Below are 10,676 nucleotides of genomic sequence, written 5' to 3' on the forward strand. Positions count from 1 at the left end.
TTTGTGTGGAGCAGGTCGTACGCTACTGTCTTCGTGTGCCTGGATAGTGGTTTGCAGGTAGTTTTGTGATGCGATGGCCCCCCTTTATGCAGTCGCTCTGCGAGTGGAGGACGCCTTTGGGAACATCCGTTGCCGGGCAGTCGCTGAGGCTTCCCGTGTCACCGAGCGGGCCACGCTTCTCTGATCACAGCTTCGTCTCCCAGCGCTGCATCGTAGTATCTGAACTCTTTCTCCAGATGTGCTTTTTTTTTTTCAGCTAAAGGACTGTGATCTTTAATAAATACAGTATCTAAAGAGTACCCTCCATTTAGGAAGGGTATCATGTCATCTCACCTAGAGATCTGGTTACAAGAGACTGTCGCCATTTCTTGCCCAAGGAGACTGGGGGTATGGTCCCTGCCAGCCGTCGTCTAGGAGGAGCCTGCCTTGATCTGCCGGTGTAGATGTTGGCGACAAGTCCTTGCACACTTTCAGATAAATATTGTGCCATGTAATTTGAGCCAATTACCCATCTTCCTCCGGGAGCCTGCCTTGACTTGACCATCCTTTCAACATTCCCTCTGAATTCAGGGGTTGTCTCTCAATGTGCTTTCTCCTCCCTCACTTTTTGGTACTGGGGATTGAACTCAGGGTCCTTCTACCTTTTAGCTACACTCCAGCCCCTTTTTTTGTTTTGAAAAAGAGTCTAAGTTGCTGACAGTCTCACTGCATGCTGAGGCTGGCCTTGAACCTGAGATCCTCCTGTCTTAACCTTCCAGGTGGTGCTGAGATTATAGGCCTGCACCGGCACACCTGACTCTCTACCTCGTTCTGATGGAACCCTGGCTGTTCCCTGGGGCAGTCCTTCTGTGTGCCTCCCTGGAGCTCTTGTCTCTCTCTCCCCTGCACTGCTCTGCTCTTTCTGTGCTGTTCTCTAGGAGAAAGTCCGCTCTGCGACATGGACACACAAGGCACGGTGGAACATCCATCCCCGTCTTTGCCATCCACGGTTTCAACCTGCGTACCAGCCTCCTGTGTTGGTACCCTGGATTTTTCTGAGGAGTCTGAAGAGGAATATTTGTAGTTACAGACATCCTGGTTGTGTAGAATTGCTGTGTGGAATAAACACATGTGCTCTTCCTAGTTGAGATAATGATGTAAAGTAATAGCTTGCTTATCCTCGATTAAAGGGAAGTAGGACAAAGAAACCTGATTAGCGAGAAAAGTGCTGTCCGCCTGAGCTTAGGAGTCCTCACAGGTGATGTGTACAGTGTAAGGTCCTATTTGATAGAAATTAAAGCCAAACAACATCAGGTAGCTGAGTTGTCAGGTTGTGTGTGGACCCATGAACTGAAGTCCACTGCAGCTCCGTGCTCTCAGTGACAGACTTTCTTTTTTCCTTCAATAAAATTAAAAGGATGTTTATATTGTTAGATTGTTTTAGTCACTAGGCTGTCTTTAATTGCCTTTAATATTCTAAAACTGGAGTAAAAATTATTTTTCAGGAAATAGTAATTTTTCCAGTAAACATTTGCTATTCTTATAAGTATTAGTTATTTCTTTTACTTTTCCCTTTTGTTCAGAGTAGGAAGAAAACAATTTGAGCTTTTTTTTTTTTACAATCAGACGTTTCTAGAATAAAGAAATGATTCTGAGTTATTTCTACTTGAAGTTATTTTCATGTGCATTAATTTAGTAGCCATTTAATAGAGCAATTTTTCCACAGCTGTAAAAGAAAGAAGAAAAGAAAGAAGAAAAATAAAGGAAGAAAAATAACAGAGGTCAGTAGAGTTGACCACAGAATACATCTTTTTTTTTTTTTCCTTTGTGGACTGGGGATTGGCCAAGGGGTGGTCTGAGCTACAATTCCAGCTCTTTTTTTTTTTTAATTTATTTGTGTGTGTGTGTGTGTGTGTGTGTGTGTGTGTGTGTGTGTGTGTGTTATTGGGAATGGAACCCAGGAATATTCTACCTCTTGAGTTACACCTCCACTCCCCCCTTTTTGTGGAACTGGGGTTCCTGGAAACCCTTCTACCTTCTACCTCCAAGCTACACTCCCAGACCTATTTTATACTTTTTATTTGGAAACAGGCTTCGAACCTGTGCGATTCTCCTGTCTCCGCCTCCCAAGTGCAGGGATTATTCTCACTACTTGCTGAAGCTGTCCTTGAAACTGATCCTCCTATCTCAGGCTCCCAAGTACTGGGTGTGTGCACCTCCAGCGAGTACATTTTTTAAGTAACAAAACAAACAGTTCTTTTAATATCTTAAAGAATTTTTTTTTTTTTTTTTTGCAGTAACAGGGATGGAGCCCAGGGGCATTCTACATCCAAGCTACACCCCCTGCCCTATTTTTTATTCTTTATTTTGAAACAGGGTGTGAGTTGCGGAGGTCCTCACTAAGTAGCTGAGGCTGGCCTTGAACCTTGATTCTCCTGTCTCAGCCTCCCGAATGCTGGGATTACAAGCATGGGCCAACAAGACTGGTTTAAAGAATTTTAATGTTTCAAAATATGCCCTTCACCTGTATAGTAACTATTTTTCCAGTAACACAAAACAAAATGTCACTGGCTGGGAAGGGCCACAGTAACATTTGTTGCTACCATATTTTTTGTTTTGATTTTTTACCTACCTTTTTTGGGCCTCTCCAGAGCAGAATTCCAAAGTCATGACCTTTTATATTATTATTGTTGTTGTACTGGGGATTGAACCCAGGTGTAGTCAACCTCCGAGCCATACCCCTGTTGTATGGGAACCAGGCGAGAATTAACTGCCCAAAACCAATTGTCTGTCCGAAAAGCCACACTTTATTACAGGTTCGAACCTGGACCCAAGCACCTCTGGCACAGCAGAAATGGCATGGGCCCAGAGCTCCGTTTGGGGTTCGAATGTATACAGTTTTACATCAATTTGCAAGTCATTCTTTGACCTCGTTGATGACTTTTTTAAAAATTTACAGCTTCCATACATTGAAGTAACTCACACATGATTTCTGAGATAAGGGTGAGGGTCCAGGTCTCTTATCTAATTTTACAGCTCTTAGCCAGGGCAGATACTCCACATTTTTAGCTTCTCCAGGAATTTGCTCATTTGGGCCATTTGGGCTTGCTTATAATTAACACTTAATACTTATTAAACTATCGGCACACGATACAATTGATCATAATACTATTGATTATTATTACCTACTAATATTGCTGTCATAATTATTAATCCTTTTTTCCTAATCACAGCAAACTTATAAAACTTAAACCAATTCTTAAAGCATCTGACTTTAAATAAGGCATAGGCTGAAGTTTTTTATCTTTGACAGGCAGGCGGGCTAGGCCCAGGCAGCTGCTTTGGGTGTTTCCTGTTTTTGCTGTTCTCTGCCTGTCAATTTGAAACTTATAAACAAAGCTTATAGACACAGATCTATATATATATGACGTGAAGAACTTATTATTGAAGTTATTATTAAACACCGTACAAAACTAAATTAATTACCTATTATTGATTATTAATTTTTATTAACATGGCACACAACACTGCACTCATGAATTTAAAACCACACTATAACACCCCCTTCCCTATTTTATTATTTTGTAACAGGGTATCAGTAAGTAGTTGAGGCTGGCCACAAACCTGTGATCCTCTTCTCTCAACCTCCCAAATACTGAGATTACAAGCAGACACCACATGCCTGGCATGATCTATATTAAAGTGCAAATGGAGCCAGGCGTGGTGGCGCATGCCTGTAATCCCTGCCTGTAATCCCCGCGTTTGGGAGGCTGAGACAGGAGGATCGAACGGGTTTGAAGCCAGCCTCAGCTACTTAGTGAGGCTCTCAGCAACTTAGTGAGACCCTGTTTCCAAATAAAATACAAAAAAGGTCTGGGAGTATAGCCTGGAGGTAGAAAGCCCCCAGTACCACACACACAAAAAAAAGTGCAAATGGTACAAGCCAGGATAGCAACCCTCCCTGCTTCTAGCCCCACACCAGACTAACAGACTTAGATGGGTTCCCAGTGAACGTGTGTGTGTGTGTGTGTGTGTGTGTGTGTGTGTGTGTGTTTTATACTGGGGATTGAATCCAAGGTCATGAACAGCATGTTAATAATGCTGGTTTGGCATGAGTTCTCCAAGACCTAAGCGCAGCTAAGATATTCAGGAGATTGAAGATACACTTCACAGGGCCTGAACCATCTTTTCTCCCCCTTCTCCCTACCTTTGTCTTGTCCCAGAGTCCTCGGAATTGCTCCGTGTGTGCAAAAGCCTCTTTGTTAGTAGAAAGAGCGCTTACCTTGGTTTTCAAAGCCTTGCTAGAAATTAGGCAGGAAATTTTAACAAATCACTTATGCTTACTTTCAGTATTATTAAAGCTCTGACGGTATTGCCAATTTCAAAAGATTCTTGTAGGAAGCAAATGAATATAACGATGGGAAAGAAGGAAGTTACGTTTACATTCCCTTCTGAGATCCCAGCTGTTGCGATTTGAATTTTAACTTCATTTGGCGTAGGTGTTCTTCAGTTGCTGATTTTATACAGCTGAATAGTTTGCACGCGCGCGCGCATGTGTGTGTGTGTCACCGGGCATTGAATTGTTGGGCATGAACAGCGTGTTAGTGTTGGCTTGGCGTCCCCCTGCAAGCGCCCATTGCTTTACCCCAGCCCAGCAGCCGGCCCTCGGCCCCAGCGGAGACCAGGCGCTCCGCCCACCCAGGCCGGGCCACAGAGACGCGCGCTCCTAGAGAGGCCGGAAGCCGCGCTGGCGGCGGCCCGCTTGGTTCCGGCGCTCGACTGCTCTCGCATCCGGTTCCGGTCCTGCAGCGGCCGGCGCGCGGAGGCCCGGGTCTGCGCTGGAGAGCGAGCCGGCCGCGGGGCCGGCGCGGGGAGGCGTGGAGCCCTGCGGGACGGCGGCTTCGAGCGCGGCCCTCCGGGTCTCCCGGGCGAACGCATGGGGACCGCGTGCGCCTCCCTGGAGCGGCAGCCGCAGACCGCCCAGACGTAGGGGTGGGCCAGTTGCCACCTTCTAATTTTGTGATGTAACGATATTTACAAAGTGAATTTATCCCCGAGCAGGGTGACACACTTCTATAACTCCAGTACGCGGGAGGCTGAAACTGGATCTCAGGTTTGTGGACAGCGTCAGCAATTTAGGGAGACCTTGTTTATAAATAAATAAAAAGGGGTGGGTGTGGCTCAGTGATTGAAAGCCCTCGGGTTCAGTCCTCACACAGTTGAAACGAGGGCCGTAGGTAGGGCCTGTTGGTGGAATGCTTGCCTAGCCTAGTTTCTGTCTCCAGGAATGCAAATTTAAAAAGTGGGGAGGATCAGGGAACGGAATTGAACAAGTTATGTTATATGCATGTACAGATGTGGCGCACTGGAACCCACTACTCTATACAATTATTATGCATCAACTAAAAAATTGAAATGTGTTTAGACATCATATTCTCACACAGGAACCCTGTAAGGCAAAAGCCACTATTATCTCAATATTACAGGTTGAAAAACTAAGGCTCAGTTGTGAAGTAACTTCAAGTTACAGAAGTCCCCACTAGAAGATAAAAAGTTTAATGGATAGCCCACACTTTAATCCCAGTACTTGGGAGGCTGAGACAGGAGGATCACAGCTTCACACCCAGCCTCACCTACTTAGTCCCTCCAAAACTTAGTGAGACCTTGTTTCAAAATAATAAAAAAGTAGGGCTGAGGGTAGAGCTCAGCGGTAGAGTGCCTCTGGGTACAAAACCCAGCGCGTGCACACACACACACACACACACACACACACACACACACACACACACATACCTTATTGTAATTAAATGGAGGAGGCTTTATGACAACCAAAGAATTCCAAGTGTTTGTATTCTGCAGAAGGTATCTTAGTGCTGTAAGCAGTTTGTGTTGGAGAAAGCACTCTGCCTTGGTTATTTCTCAGGGTTAACATGATTTCTCTTTTGGCCCTGGAGATTGAACCCAGAGGCATTCTAACATTGAACTACACCACCAGTCCTTTTAGTTTTTTAGTTTAAATGGGCTCACTACTTTTCTGAGGGTCTCACTAAGTTGCCGAGGCTGTCGTTGAACCTGTGATCCTCTTGTCTCTCAAGTACTGGAGTTACATGTATGAACTGCTGTGTAACAAAAGGTGATTTTTGTGTATGTGTGGTATGTGGGGGATTGAATGCAGGGTATTGTGCCTCTGAACTATATTCTCAGCTGTATTTTACTTTTTATTTTGAAACAGGGTCTCCTAAACTACCGTACACTGTTCCTGGACCTGTGATCCTCCTGGCTTATGTGCCACTGAACCCAGCAAACATAATTTCTGAAGGCCTTACAGAAATGTGAGAAAGAAAGAAAATGTGAGAAAGAAGAGAAACTCTGAGTAAGAAGTCAAGAAAGAATTAATGAAATGTGGAAGGGAATGTCTCATAAAAGATAACAATGACAAGGGAAAATTGGGCCCACAATGCTCTGAGACAAGAGGGCCTAGTGAAGGGGAAGGATGATACCTGGAAATGGGGGACCAGCTTCCAGGCGAGCAGCTCCTCTGTGTGGGAGACCTCCCACGCCCACTTTAGACGGCTGCGCTACCACGAGACCTCTGGGCCCCAAGAGGCCTTGAGCCGGCTACGGGAGCTCTGCCGCCGGTGGCTGAGGCCAGAGGCACGCACCAAGGCGCAGATTCTGGAGTTGCTGGTGCTGGAGCAGTTCCTGAGCATCCTGCCTGCAGAAATTCGGACCTGGGTGCAGCTCCATCGTCCTGGGAGTGGCGAGGAGGCTGTGGCCCTGGTCGAGGAGCTGCAGAAAGACCTCGATGGACCAACACTAAAAGTGAGAAAGGCTGGGGGTGGGTGTAGATGGAGGGACAGAGAGAATTGAGGCTGGGCTGGTGGGTGGCCCTGTGGTTTTCATTAGTAACTAGTAGTACAGTAGCAGCGTAGTGCTAACTGAAGTGGTTCATGAGCACTCAGATCGGAGTCCATCTTCAGAGTAGTGGGCTTATGCTTGTTATCTTTGGGCCCAGCTGAGTCAGCAGAAACCTTGATGCCACTGTCTCCCTGGATGGCGCCTGCTACGCTGAGATTGGCGGCTGCCTTGGCAAGGATGATACTGACGAGTGCTCCCTTAGGCGGAAGCAGGTGCATTGTTTCTGTAAGTCTGATTGGAATGGCCACATGAGCCTGGAGCACAGGCAGTGACATAGCAGGGAAGTAGCTTCCGGACCCAGCAAGCCCCCCATGCCCTGCTGGGATGTTTGCTTCTGATGAAAGCGTATATCCTAACCTTAGATTGCACCCCTGAGAAAGCCTCTGGTGTGAGTGAGATTGTCTAAGTCTGTAGCCCACTAGGAACATCTCCTTGTAAGCAGCGTGAGCCATAACTCAAGCTTGGCAATGGCATTAAGGATGGGCTTACGTTTTCATTCTAAAAATGAAGAGTTTTAGAGCTGTATGTCTCACTACAAATAACTGACGTATAGTCTTCATTCAGAGAGAAGAGAACTGAGGCAGGCAGAAGGGGGTTCAGTGGAGTGCCTTAGGCCAGACGTTTACGTGGCAGGAGAGCCAAGCGCCCGGCTGCCTGCTCTAGAGTTCCTTGTGTTGGAGCAGGAAGGGCCGGGCGGCGGGTACATGAGTAGAAGAGCAGGGCCTAGGCCAGTCTGATGTGACTTGGGTCGGGAGCTGAGTGCTTTCTCTTCATTACATTGCTTCCTGTCCTGCGGGACCCTGCCAGCTTGGCTCCTTGCCATGCGATGTGTTCTCCTTGGAGGTCACTAGTGCCGTGGTGGGGTTGGAGGGCAGCTCAGTGCTGTTGGTGCTGTTTCGGTGCTCCGTGCTGAGGTGTGTCTGGCCTCACAATTCTAGACTGAGGGCAGGAGGCCTGTAGTGGCTGGGTGAGGCCCTCCCTGGAGGTACAAGAAGCGCCAGCTGTCCTTATTTTGCTTTTTTCCAGGGCCCAGTTCTTGCCCAGGACCAAGAGGGGCTCCAGGAGGGGCTGAGTGCTCCCGGGACAGCGCTTCCTCCCACACCTCCCGGCAGCCGCCTTTCAGCTGCAGTCCACCTGGACGTGCGTCCTGACCCAGTGCTGGTCTCCCTCCAGGATGCACCCCTTGGTACTCGTCTGCTGGGGTCCTCTCTCTGGCCCTTCCCGACTTCGGGGTGTTGCTCCTCCCTGCCCTGTGTAGGGATCCTTCTGCTCCTGTTGCTCTCCCTCGCTGCTCTAGCCCCGCACGGGAGGTCACTGTGCAGCTGTCCCTGCCTAGACTTGGGGTTCTGGGTCCTTCTGAATTCTGGGTGGGGGGTAGAACAGCAGTAACCTGCCATGCAGCTTCTTCTCCTAGCTTCTCCTGCCCCAGAGGCTTCCACTCGTTCCCAGGAAGAGAACCCGAGGAATCAGCTCATGGCACTTATGCTCCTCACAGCCCAGCCCCAGGTGAGCTCTGCCTGCTCCTCCTCCCTCTCTGTGCCCTCCGCCAGCCTGGTGCTCCCCCATCTGGTCATCCTCCACCTCTAACGTCAGCCTCCATCTCCGTGCTGTTGGGAGACAGACCCTACCCAGCGTCTCCCGGGTATCCATTGCACAGCTCATGGCTTTCACTGTGTCCCTTCCCCAACAGTGCACGGAGATTTTGGGGTGTGGTTCTGGGGATTGAGCCCAAGGGGCATTATACCTCTATACCCCAGCCCTATTTTATTTTTATTTTGAAACAGGTACTTACTAGGTTAATGAAAGTCTCATTAGTTGCTGAGGCTGTCCTTGAACTTGCGTTGCTCCTGTCTCAGTCTCCCAAGTGCTGGGATCACAAGGGCGCACACCCACACCCAGCTGAAAGGAACCTTTTGACCTGTTATTTTAGGAGTTGGTGATGTTTGAGGAGGTATCAGTATGCTTCACTTCTGAGGAATGGACGTGTCTGGGCCCGATTCAGAGGGCCTTGTACTGGGATGTGATGCTGGAGAATTATGGGAATGTTACCTCCCTAGGTAAGGACTCTCTCCCTTAACTCTGTTGGGGGGGTAAGTGGGCTAATATGAATTGAAACCAGAGGCATTCTACCTATGAGCTATACCCCCTGCCCTATTTTTTAAATTTTTATTTATTTTGTAATTTTTAGTTGGGGTTTGAACCCAGGGGACATTTTACCTCTGAGCTACACTGCCAGCCATTATTTACTTTATTTACTTGCTTTTTTTTTCTTTTTGTGGTACTCAAGATTGAACCCAGGGGTATTCTAAAATAAAGAATAAAAAATGGGGTAGAGGGTGTAGCTCAGAGGTAGAATGCCCCTGGGTTCCATCCCCAGTCCCACAAAAAATAAAAAATTAAAATGTATTCTTTTAGCATGTTTTAAGGTCATTTAAAGATCCTATTACCACATTGCATTTTTCATTCCTTTTACCAGAATGGGAGGCCATGACTGAGATTGAGGAGGTGCCATCAAAGCCAAGCGACTCTCAGAGAGGAGCATCGGAAGGAGTCCAGGGAGGGGCCTCCCAGCTGCGCGGTGCTGGAGAAGCGTGTGACTGGCGGGTTCAGTGGGAAAGTGAAAGAGGGGAAAGGACAGATGCAGTGAAGAAGGATCCCCTCGGTGAGCGAGAGAGGAAGGAAAGGGCTGCACCAGAAAAACGAGGCCAGCCGCGGAAGGCCTGTGGAGAAAGCTTGAGTTCAGGGCCGGCCGGCTCTGAAAGTTTAATGGGTACCGAAGGAAAGAAGAACTATAAGTGTGACGTATGTTGTAAGCATTTTAATAAAATTTCCCATCTCATAAACCATCGGAGAATCCACACTGGCGAAAAACCCCATAAATGCAAGGAGTGTGGAAAAGGCTTTATTCAGCGCTCAAGCCTTCTGATGCACTTACGGAACCACTCTGGGGAGAAACCGTACAAATGTAACGAGTGTGGAAAAGCGTTCTCTCAAAGTGCGTACCTTCTAAACCATCAGAGGATCCACACCGGGGAGAAACCGTACAAATGCAAGGAGTGCGGAAAAGGCTTCTATCGGCACTCAGGCCTCATGATACACCTGAGACGCCATTCGGGGGAGAGGCCTTATAAGTGTGATGAGTGTGGGAAGGTGTTCTCCCAGAATGCGTATCTCGTTGACCATCAGAGGCTTCATAAAGGGGAAGAACCTTATAAGTGCAGCCAGTGCCAGAAAGCTTTCATTCTAAAGAAAAGCCTCATTCTGCACCAGAGAATCCACTCTGGGGAAAAGCCCTATAAGTGTGAGGAATGTGGAAAAACCTTTGCTCAGAACACCTACCTTGTTGACCACCAGCGACTCCACAGTGCAGAGAACCCGTACAAGTGTAAAGAGTGTGGGAAAGTTTTTATTCGAAGCAAAAGTCTCCTTTTACACCAGCGAGTCCACACAGAGAAGAAAACCTTTGCTTGTAAAAAGTGTGGGAAGATTTTCAGCTCCAGGTCCAGCCTCCTCGAGCACAAGCGGATGCACAGCAGAGAGAAGCCTTACAAGTGCAGCGAGTGTGGGAAGGCCTTCACTCAGAGTGCCTACCTCTTTGACCATCAGAGACTCCACAACGGAGAGAAGCCCTACGAGTGCAGCGAGTGTGGCAAGGTTTTTATCCTGAAAAAGAGCCTCATATTACATCAGCGGTTCCACACTGGAGAGAATCTCTACGAATGTAAAGACTGCGGCAAGGCCTTTGGTTCTAACAGAAACCTTATTGACCACAAGAGACT

At 47.7% G+C, this 10,676-nt stretch overlaps 1 protein-coding gene across 1 annotated transcript; it reads left to right on the plus strand.

Moving 5' to 3' along the window:
* Window positions 1–6,411: 6,411 nt before the first annotated feature.
* Window positions 6,412–9,027, plus strand: LOC308276511 (zinc finger protein 197-like; the record flags this gene model as incomplete). The annotated part of the gene is made up of 4 exons (XM_080715329.1): window positions 6,412–6,801; window positions 7,924–8,083; window positions 8,312–8,403; window positions 8,828–9,027. The coding sequence occupies 4 exons, from the start codon at window positions 6,412–6,414 to the stop codon at window positions 8,972–8,974; spliced, it is 789 nt and encodes a 262-aa protein (XP_080571455.1). The 3' UTR covers window positions 8,975–9,027.
* Window positions 9,028–10,676: the final 1,649 nt, after the last annotated feature.

This window comes from Muscardinus avellanarius (genome assembly GCF_963383645.1).
Source record: "Muscardinus avellanarius genome assembly, chromosome: 18".
Lineage (NCBI taxonomy): Eukaryota > Metazoa > Chordata > Mammalia > Rodentia > Gliridae > Muscardinus > Muscardinus avellanarius.